Below are 13,961 nucleotides of genomic sequence, written 5' to 3' on the forward strand. Positions count from 1 at the left end.
CTGACAGTAATCTAGGGACCTGATTAGAAATGTATCATGCAATGGTGGGGTTCAGAGGTCTATCCCCCACCATGGATATGACAAATCGTTCTCTGAAGGTGGCATGGCCCCGCCGGCTATTTCGATTAACGGATCTTAGTTGATCCTCCATTGTAATCGCACAATCTTATTTGTAATCGCTGCTGTGCTTGCTGACGCTGTTTTGTGTGCCCAACGGCCGCGTGTGAAGTTTGAGCCCGTCTCTCGGTCGACAGACGTTTTGATCTGACGTAATCACGTAATCAAGGGTTCCATTGCTAAAACATCGACCATTGTTCTTAAATCTAATCTGATATGCAACCGATTCAATATCTTAATTGATAGAGATAACTCTTTATAATCTGCGTTTGAATATATTAATGTCAGGCTCTTTGGCTTACTAGCTCGCTCTGATCGGCGGGATCCCAACCCAGTCGAAGCTGAATTCGTCATTTTAGGAACTACTCCTGATTCATCAGCAACTACTTCTGCTTCTTCGGCAGGCTGACTATCTTTGGGCTTCTACTGATGCAGGCAGTTTAAAATTAGTCTGTTATTTACTCATTGCTACTCCAAAGACAAACCCAAGAAGCTGGTACTCCAGCCTATACACGTTTCCAAAACGTTTTAACAATAAAAATAGATGCCCTAGCAGGCAAGTTCCGATATAAAAAAGAAAAAAAGTAAAGAGACCCAAACATATAGAGCAAAAGAAAAAGGAAACCAAAACAATACAAGTTTCAAGTGGAAGTTCCACCTCTGATCCACTCGACGTCAAATTTTCGCGCCGCCGAATTCACCATACTTCTCCATCCCCGCGCAGCAGGTGTCCATACCTCGCGCTTAAAATTATCGACAGCATCAAGAAACTCCTGCGTGGTGCTCACATGCACGCTGTCAGAAGTAGAGGGGCCGTCGTCACCCAAATCAATGTCTTCCCATATTTCTTCGCCTTCGTTGATCGTCTCGCTTGCTGGGGTATTGTGGTCGTCTTGCAAGAGACTGGTGCGAGGACCAGAGTACTTCCAGAGACCAGAAAGGTATTCATAAGCATCTTGATCAGCAGGAACAGCAAGTGTGGTATTAAAAGTCTCGTCGTTGGCATAGAATCTCGAGGTAAGCTCGCGCCCGGCCTGAGGCACGGCAGGCGTAATCGAGAACTCAAACGTATCGTCATCGGTAGACGAGTAGGGAGACTCCTCCATCGTCGGAGGGAGGCCCGTTTTGGTGTTGTATGCACCAAAAGAACTGTCAATCGGAGCAGGCTTCCATGCGGAACAGTCCTGCTGCAACGTGACAGATGTATTCGTGTGAGAGCCGTCGGTAGACGCGCAAGTCACAGTAGTGCTAGACTCCGTAGCAGAACAGTTCGACGTGATATCCGAATCAGCAGAAACAGTAGTGGTATCTTTGACAGAAGCAACAGAAAATGATCGAAACGCGTCGTTGAACAGTCCGAGAACCTCATCGACTGACTTGTCGTTCTCGTCGGACTCAGAGTCCTTCTTCGGACTAGCCTTGAGCGTCAATGCAGCGGCTTGAGAAGATTCATTAGCAGCAACTCCGGCTTTGTTGCTCAAATGGATCTCAAGAGCGGCAGAGAGCTTTCTCGTTGAGAAAGTGCGAGTCGAGAAGTTCCTGATTTCAGGACGCAAGAAAACGGCTTGCGACAAGGGAAGTGAGAACTGGCGAGCCTGTTTGTTCTCGAATCGGACGAGCGGGGAGTTTTCGAGCTTCTGGTGGTCGCAGAGGCTCTGGCCGAGGTGCGCGGCCTCAGGCTTCGTAGAGAAATCTCTGGTCTGCGCATTCGTAGACACCGAGGTGTGTCTAGCAGCAGAGATGCGCTCTTTACGCGAGTAAAGAGCAGTTTCGATCGTCGGCTTAATAGCGCGAGTTGCGGGTGTAGGCGCAGGCGCAACGTAGACCGCCTTGACGATCGGGTAGATAAACGTGACTTTCACGGGAGGGGTAGAGGAAGGTGGGAAGAGCGGGCCAGACGGGCGGGCGCTTTTCATAGCGCGCTGAGGGCCACAGCAGCGCTGGGCGGACTGGAAGGTCACGCGGTGCTTTTGGTCACGGGGACATGCTGCGAAGGGACCTGGTTCACTCAGCTCACTGAGATGGTTGTTCAGGTTTGCAGCGCGTGTATACTACTTTCCTATTTTGGCATGTCGGGAAGAATGACCGAAAGCAGATTAATCATGAGCGTTATTTGCAAGATCTGATATTCAAGTATCCAAAAACTTTTATTGTAACCAGCAATGCAAGCATTAAACAAAATACGGCAAACAAGAGAATGTGGAAACATCGATCATCTATATAAATCTAATGCATTACAAGTCTTTCGCGTTTAATCTTCCATCTCATCATCCCGGGCGTCATCAGCAGTCCACAAACCATCCAAACTGAACTCCTTGGCCCATTCCTGAACGATTTCCTTCTGTTCCACATTCTTTCCTTCCTTGTTCTTCAACACCTTGACACCGGTGTCCATGCTATCTTTAGGAACCTCAGTAGGAGGCATGACCCATCGCTGAATTCTGCCATCACGCCAGTCGTTGATGACCGTCATAGCGGCCGCCTGTAGGTTGGGAACACCACCTTTTCCGATTCTTCCACGCTTGCGGGCAACGTTAACTAGAAAATCGGTCGATTTGTCAAACTGTCCGTTCTCGCCGACCTTCGGCATGAGTGATGGCAGATCGTAATACTTCATTAAGCTCTCCCACAGTTCGGGGACAGACTCAAGTCTCCTGATCAGGATCGTGACAGCGGGGATAGCGTCGGTGATCTGTTTTGGCGGCAGCGCTCCAAGCAGGAGAAGTCGGGCTTCCTTCGCAACATCTTCGTCCATTCCCTCAAACGAGACAGTCGTAGAAGGAAACACGATACCAGGGGAATCCAGCAGCTTCAATTTGCTGTCAAGCTTCACTTCGCGCATGGAGGTAGTGACACCGGCTTCAGCACCAACAGGGCAAACAGTCTTGCGGCCACCGAGCTTGTTGGTGAGAGCATTGATGATCGATGACTTTCCTACGTTAGGATAGCCAATGATACCAACAGAGATAGATCGCTTGAGATTGGTCTTGTTGGCGTATGACTTGAGCGCCTTGAGAAGAGTTGTGGCTGATCCTTGCGTAGTGATATCCTTCTTGTTCAAAAACTGGGCATTGGGAGCCGCAGAAGAGGCCCGAACACACACGACAGGGAAAAAGTTTTTGAGATAAGTCTCCCACGCCTTTTGAACATGGGGAGGAACAAGATCGATCTTGTTGAGCACAAAGATGAGGCGCTTGTCCATTGAACCATAGATGGACTTCTCGACCTCGATTGACCGTGTACCTTCAGGATCACGAGCATCCAGAACGTATAGAATGACGTCCGCGGCATCAACCACTGACTTGAACACCTTGTCGAAAGACTTGCGCGAGCTCTCAGACGAGCTGTTGGCCGATCCAAAGCCGGACCATTCCTCTCCCGCATCATCCGCATCCTCCTCCCCAGAATCATCCTCGTCCATCTCGTCATCATCTTCGTCGTCTTCGTCATCGTAATTCTTTGCGATTTTTCGGGCGTATGCCATAAGCGCGTTCATCTCTCCTCCCTCCTCAAGCTCCTCGTCTTCGTCTAGCAACATCTCCTCCTCTTCGGCGTCGACAATCATCTCTTCATCGCCGTTCTCCCTAGCAAGCTTCGCTTTCTCCTTATTTTCTTTCCGTCTCCGCTCCCGCTCAAGCTTAGCAGCCTCCTTCTCCTGCATGAGCTCCTCGATGATCTTGTTCTTGTAAGGGAAAGTATTCGGGATCTGGTCGATATCGAGTTTACCATTGTTCTTCACTCGGCTCTTCCACGTCACATCCTTCTTAGCCTCCTTCTTGTTTTTCCGCCGCGTGGCAGCAGCTTTCTTCTTGATTCCTTCACGCATCTTGGTAGATGTGCGCTTGCTGGTAGGTCCTGTAGATGTAGGGTCAGTAACTCGTCAAATATACACAAATTACAGGAGTATAACGTACTTCGAATCCTCATTGCAAATAATTTAGGTTATTATTCTTAGCAAACAACTTCACCGGGAATAAGGCCTTCGACTGAGATATATCTGATTCTACCAAATAAATGTGGAATGCGCTTCACGAAAATTTCTTCTGGGAGGAAAAAAAAATCTTGTTATTGTGGGTTAGGGCCCTGGTTGGGAGGTTTACGTAATCCAAAAGAAATAACGTTTGAATATTCGAGCTCGAGAGCACCGAGCACGAGAGCTGGAAAAATATTTGGACTCGAGCTCGAATCTGATCTCTGCCTCTGGCGTTTCGAAGGACGATTTCACTGGCCGGTTTTGATATTTTTCTGCTGGCGATATGGCGGCGGCAAACGGGATATCGGATGTCCCGGACTTCTTTTCGCCGTATGCGGACCAGCTGCGCTCTTCAATAGAAGCTCTTCGAAGGCACTTATCTCAAGTCGAAAATGACGAGATCCAGTACAAGGCTCTCCAAGACACGCTGCAGACCTATCCGAGATCTTTGACGCGGACTGCAGTTGTGCGGGTTGGTCCTAGAGCTATCGTGAGGGCTCAGGTGAATCATACAAACGAGATCTACACGTCGATAGGCGACGGCTACGTCGTTCAGCAGTCGGCGTTCAGTGCCGCGGAAATGGCCGGGCGCAAACTGGAATGTATGGTTTAGATTTCTCGGGATGGCGTTTTGTGATTTCAGCTAATGGTTATGTTATAATAGTTCTTCAGAATGGAAAAAAGCAGATCGAGACCCAGATTGAGGATCTCGAACGAAAGCTATCTCAGATAGAAGTGATCAGCCAGCCCGACCAACTGGTGCTGGATGAGGAGTCTGGTCTTCCGTTTATGGAGATTCGCGAAGAACTAGACGAAGACGGAAACGTGATCGGTATGTCTCGTTGTCTAATGTTGCCGTGTTCTGATGATCTCAGAGCAATCATGGCTAACGTGCAACTATTATAGAATCGAATGTCACACCACAGTCAACAACCGGACTCGAGGACTTTGCGGACGGAAAATTTGAGGAAATTCTCCAAAACTTGAATTCCAAGAACAGACAAGTCACAGCCGGAGACTCAAATATTACTAGCGATGAAGCCTCAAAGAAGAGGCCGAATGGAGGATTAACGGCATCAGCACAGAAAACCCCGACGACAAATACATCAACCGTCTCACAACCTGTTGTACAATCTAGGACTGATTCCACCTCGACTCCGGAAGTAGTCAAGCCGGTCAAGATTAACAACGGAAGTCAATCGTCTTCTTCTAAAGGCAAACAGACTCTTCCAAACAACGCGGAACCACAAAAAGATGTGAAATCCTCAAAACCGGTTGGGGAAGCGACGAAATCAATGCCTCGCGATTTTTCTGAACAAGCGACAGCACCTAAGGCTTCAAAAATCAAAGAAGTCGAACCCTCGAAATCAAAACGATCATCTATATCTGCCTTCAGATCCAAAAACTACGGATCATCAGCAGCCTCGTCTTCATCGACGCCACAATCAGTAAACTCCGCCAGTACAGCACCTTCCACTCAAGGAGGTTCACGAATAACAAATGATATGTTTGAGCTTGAACGAATCGCCCAAGATCTGGACGAGGGACTAGAAGACGACTTTGATGATTCCGAAATTCTAGACGTTGAAATTTCTGACGGCTCACTTTCTTGGAAGCTAGCTGAGGAGGACGATTTTGAGGATGAAAATAGTGATTTTGAGGATTCGGATTACGACGATGACGAAGATGAGTCTGAAGACGAATTCGGACGCACCAGAGGTACATTTTTCCCTTGGCTGCCTAGGGGAACAAACACGCCTGTTCAGATCTCACGGCCGGTTGGTTCAAAAGTGCAGTCGGACGTTGTGGAAAGCGAACCTCAGCCAGTTCCGCAATCGCAACCGCCTACTAAACCGTCGAGTCCGATTGAGAGCAGTTCCGAGGCACCGGTAGCCGATATCATAGAGCGAAACCCGGTCTCTTCAGATACAACATCCGAGGTGGAACCTGTCAAGCAGGTGCGATTTGCCGACTCAGTCGCCGTGCAAAACTTCCACTCCGGTGCACCAAGCTCAAGGGTAGAAAACAGAGAGTCTCTCTCGGTGGAAGGTAACTCAAGAACGTCGTTGATCGATCTCAAACCCGAGCATGATAGCGAAGCGGACGCGAAACCTGTGAGGATGTCGCGATTCAAGATGGCTAGGCAAAAGTCTCTTGCAGGACAGCAAGCTGGATCTGGAAATTACTTTGACTTGCTTAACGAAGATTTGGCGGACGTTGACGAGTCATCCTCGTCATCTTTTTCGTCGAAGCAGGCTGATGTATTCGGCGACGTCATGGAACGAGATCCACCACCAGTACTGCCGGCGACGAACGGCAAGTCAAAGGCGAAGGGTACTTCCAGCTCCAGTACATCTTCTGTGCCAAGTGTATTTGGAGATGTCATGGAAAGAACAGCACCTGAACCAGCAAGACCAGTCAAACCCACAGTCAAGAATTCAACGACAACCTCCGGACAATCAAAGCCGAAAGAGATAGTAAGTGGTGTAATGGAGAGAGTCTCGCCGGCACCTACCACAGTCAAGCCTCCTAATTCTGCCCGACCTTCGGCCCCACTGCCCGCTGCGAAGTCCCGAAATCCCCCGTCAAATAATGCGTCGTCGGCGCCAAAGCCTGTCAAGATCGGGAGGCCGATTTCGAAGCGGACTCTGGCTCCTCAGCAGATAGCTGAGCCTATTGACGTCGCAAAGTTGATAGAAGAGAACGTTGTGCCTGGTGTCAACGCTGCCGACCTCAGAGAGCCTGAAGAAGATGAAGATGAACCCGAGGAGGAACCAAAGAGGCCCCTACTAGCAGAGTCTGTTATTGAGCGCGAGTTTAAGCCGCCGACCTCGAATGGCCCAAAAAAGAAACAGTCTTTGTTCAAAAAGAAGCGACAAGAGTCAAAGAAGTCAGTACCCTCCGACGAGCCTTTACCGACTGCGACTAACGACGCTGAAGAGAATGATCGGTTAGCGGAAGAGATCGACCTCGACGAAGACATCGATATTGATCCAGATATCCATCAGCAGGAGATCTCGGTCGCGTATCATCGGCTTCGACAAAAGATGATTGACAAGCAGAATGGCTACTCTATCAAGCCCGAGGAGCGAGAGTTTGTTCCTCTGGATGAAAACGGAGAAGTTTTGAAAGTCAGCCGGTTTATGAGTGCACGATTAACCGACCGCACTTGAGAATTAAAACGCTGTTATAGACTTTTGTCTTTTGCAAACTATGCATACTTCTATTGCTTATACGTCCCGTCAGTCCAGTACGGACTCTTCCATAAACTCACCACGGAACTCAAAGCTGGGCCTCATTGATTTTTCCTCTAGGCAAAAATCGATCTGTATGCAGTGCCCAGTGGCTAAATTACTACAAAGGTCTATGTCTTTGGCACTACCTGTAGTGCTCGAACCATGCCTAGCAGTTTGATTACGAGTTCCAAAATCAAAATAATCTGCCATCTGGCCTGCCAACAGCAGCTCCATGCTGCACTCTACATGTGTTGGTAGTTGCTAGTTTCACAGTTAACATTCGAAAGAGAAAGCGTATGGATTTAGATGCATTAAATTTTTCATCTCGCATTGCATAAATATAAAACTAGGCGAAGAAACCGTTACCACATAATAATAAAATCCCAACAGATACCCCTTGAATACTACTTGAATGTCCCAGTTGCATACGTCTTCAGACCTTTTGTTTCTTGTTCGCTTCGTCTTTCACTTCGGCCGGTGCGTTATTCATGATATTCGCATTACTCTCGGATATCTCCCCAAGAGGTTCCGTAGACTTTGGATTCGAACTATGCAGTGGTCTCTTGACCGAAAGCAACGATCTCGTAGCACCGGGTGCACCACCGGTCGGCGGCATTCCCACTCTTCGCATTGGATTGAGGCGAGGGTTGTCTATCCTAGGACTCAAGTTGGCAATCGGGCTGCCTTCTACTTGCGAACGAGCAACCGGACGAGACCTTGAATGGTCGATCGTCTTGCGCATCGAGGGACTCTGAAACGACACGTCAAAGAGTGCCGAGTTGTCAACAGCAATTTCTTTCTGCACAGCTTCGGCAGCACGTGCACTGAAAAAGCAAGGCGATGGAACTGGAGTCTCAATTGCAGACCGTGGTACTCCATCAGCTGAAGTTGCGCCCGCTCCTGGATCGCCGGTATGTGCGTCCTGTGCAGATTGATTATTGGGAACAGCAAACGGCGGTGTGCTTTGCGGTATTTTTTCCATTGCCGTGTCGTAAGCAGAGGCTCGGTTGAGATTCAAAGCGTTGTCGGGAGGTACGGATGCGGTACGAGCGCGCGCCTGGTGACCATTCATTGCAGCCGTTGCGTCAGGTCCCGATTGCGCTCGAACATGATTACCGTTGTCTGAGATCCTTTGTGCCTGGTTTTGCGGGTTGCTTGCGGTTCTTGCTGCAGGATTTGGCTGCTGAGCCGATGTGTGGTTTGAATTCACAGGTTTTGATTCCGAAGGGCGTCCATTTCTCGCTTCGTCTTCGTTGTTTGTGTATGTCACTAGTTCACCTCCGTCAAATCTACAGATCGTTAGAATATATAGATAGACGACTCAAGTATGGGCACTACTTACGGTTCATAGTCGAGCACGTCATCAGAGATCATATCATATTCCTCAATTTCTTGAAAAGACAAAGGGAGTTAGCAAATATTCGTAGCAAATAGCAAAACGCAGAACAGCAGAGATTTTTCGAGCAAAACACAGATGCAGACTCTGTCGTCTGGAATAAAAAATTGTTCAGGCTACACACCGTTATAATCAGCAATTAGATCGCTTCCAAACTCCATATCAAATCCGTCATCTGCAGTATTGTGTCGGCTGTTAGCCGCCGACACATATCCTTTGGAAACATAACTATCATCCGTACCCAGACGAGCGCCGGGATTGGTGGCGGGTCTCTGAACTTTCGGGGGCGGTGCTATCGGGAGGTGTGGTGTTTGTCTCACAGCCGGTCGTGGCTCTGGTTGCTGCTGGTTCGCAGGAGGGCGGGTGTTTCCATTCGTAAGAACTTTTCTATCACCATTGTGAGAGCTCTGATCATACTCCTGGTAAGAGGGATAGGCCCTGTTATGACCGGGTGTCGTATAGTCGCCAGGGCCAGATGTATGCCGAGAGTTGGGAGTCTCGTCGTTGGTACCGCCCGACACCAATGTCATAGCATGACGACGGCCGGCTTCGGTCTGCGTTTCTGAACGATACTCTGGAGCTCTATGCAGTTTCTCCATATCGATTTGTCGACGCTGTTGAAAACGTTAGTTGGGAGCGGCGACACATATAGAGCCTACTAAAGTATCAAAACTTACGGGTGGATTTTGAACTTTCGTGATTTGCCGAACAAACTCATTATCGTAAAGACAGTTGCCCAGTAATGGACCAAATGCTCTAAAACAGCGTTTCAGTGCATCGGTGGTGGCTTCTTTGCGACACTGGATGCTGAATGTTAGTCGGAAGTTCTGTCTAGCACGTTGGAGTTGTACATATATACCTTGTCAAACGCAGCGTGCCATTGACGCACATTCTCGACATGGCCACTTCCGACATCCTATGTAACGTAAGCAAAGATTTAGAAAATATGAAAACGAAAAATCGTACTTCGTGGAATGTGCCATCTTTCAGAGTGACTCTGATCGTTACAGACATAACAAGCGAGCATCTGCCATCCTTGTTTTGTTCCCTCTAAGGCGAAGATTTAGTAGCCAAACAAATTTCCGGTATTACTATATTGATACACACATGATCCACTGAGATGCTTTTGATCTCAGAGCTCCATCCGTTGAATCCAAAGACTTCGTTGGCAAGGTTGAGCACCTTCCATCCCTCCAGATAATGTACTCTTCCTCCGCCAGCTCCCGGGCGTTGAGAGACGTACTCGGGTCCAAGTTCTTGATTTAGTCGTTCTTGAATAGATCGAGCCTCGTTGGAGGACCAGCCCCTGGTGCGTGCCATCAGAGTGTTGGGGTGTGGAGGAGCCCACATGGCATGTTGATCGCCCTCGGCAGGCATCGCGTCGCCGAGTGGTAGGGTTTTCGCGTCGATTGCTTGGCTACTGCAAGTATACACAGAAGCAGTCAATGGTGAGGTTCACTTTAAGCAACTCTGGACGTTTCAGGCACCTCAGTATAAAGCAGCAACGCAGTGTCTGAGCTCGATACAGCAATCAGCGCGGGCAGAGACGAGGCGCGGGCGTGTGCGGTTTTGTTTTCATGGACGCGCGCGGTCACGCTTTCGTTATTTTGGCGCTGCAAACACGGAATTGTTTAGGGTTTTGCGCGTGTTTTGCTTCTGTTCTCTCACGCGTGTACACACCGACTATCAAGTCGACAAAAGAGCAAAACTACCATCTGCGAGGACTATACAGTGGGCTGCGAGTGCGAGAAGAAGAGACATCACGGCTGATTTGCTTCTGTTGCTAGACTGCGCGAGATTTGTTGTTTGCAATGGCTGCAGGACCTCGGGCGTTCCCGCAAACCTCATCCGGTCGAGCTGATGCAACACATTACCATGTTTTGTATTCTGGAGTGCTGCAGATCCGCTTTGCGATGCTCGTGAAGACGACGTTTTTCATGATCTACTTCCCGAACTGCGTGCTGACGTTTTTCCGATATGGATGTGAGTTGGACCTGTACGGCTTAATGTGGCCTTGGTTTTGATCCAACTAACTCTTGCTTCGAACAGGGGTCTGGGCGCTAATTCCGTTCAGAGCGATCGTATTGACTGCGGGTATATTTGGTATTTACGTTCTCCGGAAAGCGAGATTGCACGGTAGGTTCAAATAGTCTGGTCTGAGTGTGTGAAGCTAGCTTCTAATTCCATACTAGTCGACGATCGAACACCTCCCAGTCTACTTTACCAGTTGAAGCAGCGAATTTTCTGCAAATCCTACAGTAGGATCTTGATCGTCTACTCTTTCTACGTTGCACTCTTTTTGTTTTTCTACTGCAGAGAGTTTTCAGGTCTGACAGTATTCGCTCCGAAAAAGTTTGTACCATATCAAATCATTGTTCACTGTTGGGTCTATGGTGCTAATTTGGTTTTTTAGGGCATTTGAGCTATATCGATTGAATGAAAAGAGAGTCTCTCTCTCTGTACTCGCACTTGTGGATGCGGCTATTTTTAGCGCTTACTACTGCTGGTTTGATCTCGATAGAATCCAGCTTTCCAACGTGAAGGTAGGTCTTTATGATAAAAAGAGATAATATAGAGAATTGAGTGAGGTCTGATCTAACTTATCTTCTAGGATGATCCCATGCAGGAAGTGCTGAGATCAGTGGTCCCTTCGATTACGCTGGCACTTAAACTGTCTGTCCTTTCGATTTTGAGCTTTGTTACCGTCATCTATCCCTCTGTCCGAAGCTCAGTGTGGATATTCTCGTTGAATATAGCCAGATTTTTTACAAAGTGAGTTACACCATACGGCAACAGTAATTCGATTCTAAGCTAACTTCATATTAGATTCAACAAGGAGCATGAACTTCATAGATCGAATATCATGGGACCGTTCCCCTTCCCAATCTTCCATTGGTTTTTGTTCACGTTTTTGTTGTTTTTCAGTTGGCGGATGGCAAACTACATGTTCAATATCTACCTAGCCCGTGGCTCGCGTCATCGTGGTAAATTGATTAGCGAGAAATCAAGTGACCCTAATGGATCATTAATTACGGGGCTGCGCTCGACTAAAAGACTGTTCACTAAGGTATGCTAGAAATTCGGGTCGGGTATAGTCATATTGCTGTGGCCTGCTAACTATCCTGTAGCGAACGGCGTTCCAGGAACTTGCATACATCGCTCAGAACGATGGCCGACGACGCGACAACATTTACCGAGACATCGAGAAACCCACAATCTGGAGTCAAATATGCTCAGAGTGTATCAGTGTTGTAACCGATATGCGGAACATGTTTAGTCTCGACAAGAAAGCTGTCGCTGGGAAAACGAACGCCCCAGCCGCCTCACGCCCTCCTATTCAGCCGACCCCTTCGTCAAGTCCGACCCCCGTTACAATCAAGCCTCGGAAAGATAATATTTTCGTCAGCTCGCGGGCGAGTCCCGTTGCTTCGGTGGAAAACAGGGTGCTCAAGAGTGTTCAGGATCCGCAAGCGGTGCAGTCTACGGTCGTCATAGGGTGGCTTGACCAGTTACAGGCTACTGCAAAGGCGTGGTTTAAAGCCGCGAATGCATATAGAGAGATATTTCTCAAACATCCGATTTCGATTCCTTTCAGATGGACGATTGAGCGAAAGGTAGCCAGACTAGCGTCGAATAAGGATATGTATAGCGATGCGGTCACTGCTCTTTCGTACTTCCTGGACTACTCTCTTGCCGAGGACACATATGGAACCGTGCAGCATGACATTCCCAGGATTATGAACGAGCTGGAAATCACGATGACTGCATTGGAGAAATTCCAGATGAACCAGCCTCTGGAACCAAGCGATACCGCGGCCTGGCTCTACCGAGAATCAGCGGGCAAGCCGATCGATCTTCCGGAACTGAACGAGATTTACGATATAACCGAAGAAGGGTTCTTGCGCATATACCAGCGGTTTGCAGAATACCTGCACGATATACCATTGACGTCTAATGTCAAGCAGAGATGTCAGAGCTATGCCGCCCAGTTTTAGAAAAGGCTGAAGCTGTACTATATAAATCCACTGCAATGACCATATACTGGATGAGAGATTTATTAATTGTTATTGCTCGTGGTCGCCTCCCTTTTACATATATACAAATAAAACAAAAGCCCGATTGTCCCCACTGCGAAATTCATCAGATGAGGCCAAAGAACCGCTGTATTCTCATTTTGGCGCCTTCGTAGGTAAGCTTGGGTCGGACGTCGAGGTAAAAACTCGGAAGGCCGGGGTTTTGAGGATTTGGCTTGCCCGCGTAAAAGTCAATGATGTACTCTATACGAGTTCCACAGCGATCGACAATCCAGTCATGACGGTCGAATGGTAGCGAATAACTGTTCCAAAACCGTTAGTTGACGAAAGAGCCAGACTGACAGAATACTGACTTACCCGAGTAAAGAGTTAAAGCGAGCTCTGGGACTGATATTCTTCGCATCACCGCTGAACGACACCAATTTCGGTCCACCGCATCTAACCGATAAACAGTAGTCAGTTATCTAAATCCGCATAATAAAATCACTAGAGATTGTAACGCACTTTGACGCGCCCATAGGTCTCTCCCACTGCAGAATCTCGTTCCACGCGCGCTCGTTGACCGCGTTATGGATCGGCACGACCACCCTCATATCCGCTGCCTCCGGATCCCAATTTTTCCGCTTCATAGCCTTGTAAAACATCTCCTCGGAAGGATAGACCCATTTCGACGTGCCGCGGATAGCGCCGCCATGTCCGCCTTCGCCACCATTGTATGCGCTGAACGCATCCGCGCGCGGAATCGACGATATCTCGCGGTCCTGAGCGAGTTCTATGCTGGGGTCTTTCGGGACTACGCTCTCCTTTGCCGTCGGCGGCAGGGGCTTGTCGTCGGTCTTGCCGGTTAAGGTCGACATCCATGTTTTCCGCTGGGTGTGGTCGACGGGGCATGCTGCCTCGCTGCTGGACGGTGTGTCGTGGGGGACAGGGCACCCGGACGGTGCGCTGTCTTTGGTATCGGACATATTCAGCCTATACGGAGTACGCAGATTCTGTTGATGTTTGTCGAATTGAGCCGTGAGCTGTTGCGTTGTAAAAGACAGATCCGGTGAGCTGTGTGGGGTTCTCTTTTAGTGCAGCTCAGCTTCCTCGAGTCGCGAAATCGCCGTCGAACCTCCCGACATTTTTTATTACTTTGGATAAGGGGATTTAACTTGTGCGGCTCACCACTGCACTTCGAACTCCCAACGCATAGTGAATGGAAA

The 13,961-nt window shown here is 48.6% G+C and overlaps 6 protein-coding genes across 6 annotated transcripts; 2 read left to right on the forward strand and 4 right to left on the reverse strand.

Moving 5' to 3' along the window:
* Positions 1-550: 550 nt before the first annotated feature.
* On the reverse strand, positions 551-2,051 carry BZA70DRAFT_280035 (uncharacterized protein). The gene has a single exon (XM_064912878.1). The coding sequence runs from the start codon at positions 2,031-2,033 to the stop codon at positions 759-761; it is 1,275 nt and encodes a 424-aa protein (XP_064767832.1). The 5' UTR covers positions 2,034-2,051; the 3' UTR covers positions 551-758.
* A 103-nt stretch (positions 2,052-2,154) lies between these two features.
* On the reverse strand, positions 2,155-4,126 carry BZA70DRAFT_311294 (nucleolar GTP-binding protein 2). The gene is made up of 2 exons (XM_064914949.1): positions 4,032-4,126; positions 2,155-3,972 (listed from the first exon to the last, which is right to left on the reverse strand). Exons 1-2 carry the CDS (start codon positions 4,042-4,044, stop codon positions 2,369-2,371), a joined length of 1,617 nt encoding a protein of 538 aa, XP_064767833.1. The 5' UTR covers positions 4,045-4,126; the 3' UTR covers positions 2,155-2,368.
* Positions 4,127-4,278: 152 nt separating this feature from the next.
* BZA70DRAFT_280037 (Prefoldin) lies at positions 4,279-5,016 on the forward strand. Its single transcript, XM_064912879.1, has 2 exons — positions 4,279-4,692; positions 4,755-5,016. Exons 1-2 carry the CDS (start codon positions 4,374-4,376, stop codon positions 4,994-4,996), a joined length of 561 nt encoding a protein of 186 aa, XP_064767834.1. The 5' UTR covers positions 4,279-4,373; the 3' UTR covers positions 4,997-5,016.
* A 2,643-nt stretch (positions 5,017-7,659) lies between these two features.
* Positions 7,660-10,274, reverse strand: BZA70DRAFT_184968 (uncharacterized protein). The gene is made up of 8 exons (XM_064909976.1): positions 9,830-10,274; positions 9,689-9,772; positions 9,582-9,638; positions 9,400-9,522; positions 8,964-9,336; positions 8,847-8,897; positions 8,669-8,717; positions 7,660-8,615 (listed from the first exon to the last, which is right to left on the reverse strand). Exons 1-8 carry the CDS (start codon positions 10,097-10,099, stop codon positions 7,760-7,762), a joined length of 1,863 nt encoding a protein of 620 aa, XP_064767835.1. The 5' UTR covers positions 10,100-10,274; the 3' UTR covers positions 7,660-7,759.
* Positions 10,275-10,399: 125 nt separating this feature from the next.
* Positions 10,400-12,784, forward strand: BZA70DRAFT_311297 (nucleoporin protein Ndc1-Nup). Its single transcript, XM_064914950.1, has 7 exons — positions 10,400-10,705; positions 10,772-10,858; positions 10,915-11,074; positions 11,136-11,265; positions 11,334-11,494; positions 11,549-11,789; positions 11,851-12,784. The coding sequence occupies exons 1-7, from the start codon at positions 10,534-10,536 to the stop codon at positions 12,715-12,717; spliced, it is 1,818 nt and encodes a 605-aa protein (XP_064767836.1). The 5' UTR covers positions 10,400-10,533; the 3' UTR covers positions 12,718-12,784.
* BZA70DRAFT_280041 (cytochrome C1 heme lyase) lies at positions 12,785-13,845 on the reverse strand. Its single transcript, XM_064912880.1, has 3 exons — positions 13,261-13,845; positions 13,114-13,194; positions 12,785-13,058 (listed from the first exon to the last, which is right to left on the reverse strand). The coding sequence occupies exons 1-3, from the start codon at positions 13,719-13,721 to the stop codon at positions 12,863-12,865; spliced, it is 738 nt and encodes a 245-aa protein (XP_064767837.1). The 5' UTR covers positions 13,722-13,845; the 3' UTR covers positions 12,785-12,862.
* Positions 13,846-13,961: the final 116 nt, after the last annotated feature.

The sequence above is a fragment of the Myxozyma melibiosi genome, assembly GCF_037950935.1.
Source record: "Myxozyma melibiosi strain Phaff 52-87 chromosome Unknown BZA70scaffold_7, whole genome shotgun sequence".
NCBI classification, from domain to species: Eukaryota; Fungi; Ascomycota; class Lipomycetes; order Lipomycetales; family Lipomycetaceae; genus Myxozyma; species Myxozyma melibiosi.

Bases quoted from the DNA above. Each gene is read 5' to 3' on its own strand.
- BZA70DRAFT_280037 (XM_064912879.1), top strand. From the start codon at position 4,374: ATGGCGGCGGCAAACGGGATATCGGATGTCCCGGACTTCTTTTCGCCG. The intron at 4,693-4,754 runs GTATGGTTTAGA...ATGTTATAATAG, and splicing joins GGCCGGGCGCAAACTGGAAT to TTCTTCAGAATGGAAAAAAG.
- BZA70DRAFT_280035 (XM_064912878.1), bottom strand. From the start codon at position 2,033: ATGAAAAGCGCCCGCCCGTCTGGCCCGCTCTTCCCACCTTCCTCTACC.
- BZA70DRAFT_280041 (XM_064912880.1), bottom strand. From the start codon at position 13,721: ATGTCCGATACCAAAGACAGCGCACCGTCCGGGTGCCCTGTCCCCCAC. The intron at 13,195-13,260 runs GTGCGTTACAAT...TTTATCGGTTAG, and splicing joins AGACCTATGGGCGCGTCAAA to ATGCGGTGGACCGAAATTGG. The intron at 13,059-13,113 runs GTAAGTCAGTAT...GTTTTGGAACAG, and splicing joins CGCTTTAACTCTTTACTCGG to TTATTCGCTACCATTCGACC.
- BZA70DRAFT_311297 (XM_064914950.1), top strand. From the start codon at position 10,534: ATGGCTGCAGGACCTCGGGCGTTCCCGCAAACCTCATCCGGTCGAGCT. The intron at 10,706-10,771 runs GTGAGTTGGACC...TGCTTCGAACAG, and splicing joins GACGTTTTTCCGATATGGAT to GGGTCTGGGCGCTAATTCCG. The intron at 10,859-10,914 runs GTAGGTTCAAAT...ATTCCATACTAG, and splicing joins CCGGAAAGCGAGATTGCACG to TCGACGATCGAACACCTCCC.
- BZA70DRAFT_184968 (XM_064909976.1), bottom strand. From the start codon at position 10,099: ATGCCTGCCGAGGGCGATCAACATGCCATGTGGGCTCCTCCACACCCC. The intron at 8,718-8,846 runs GTGTGTAGCCTG...TGTCTTTTCAAG, and splicing joins TCTAATTGCTGATTATAACG to AAATTGAGGAATATGATATG. The intron at 8,616-8,668 runs GTAAGTAGTGCC...AACGATCTGTAG, and splicing joins GACGTGCTCGACTATGAACC to ATTTGACGGAGGTGAACTAG.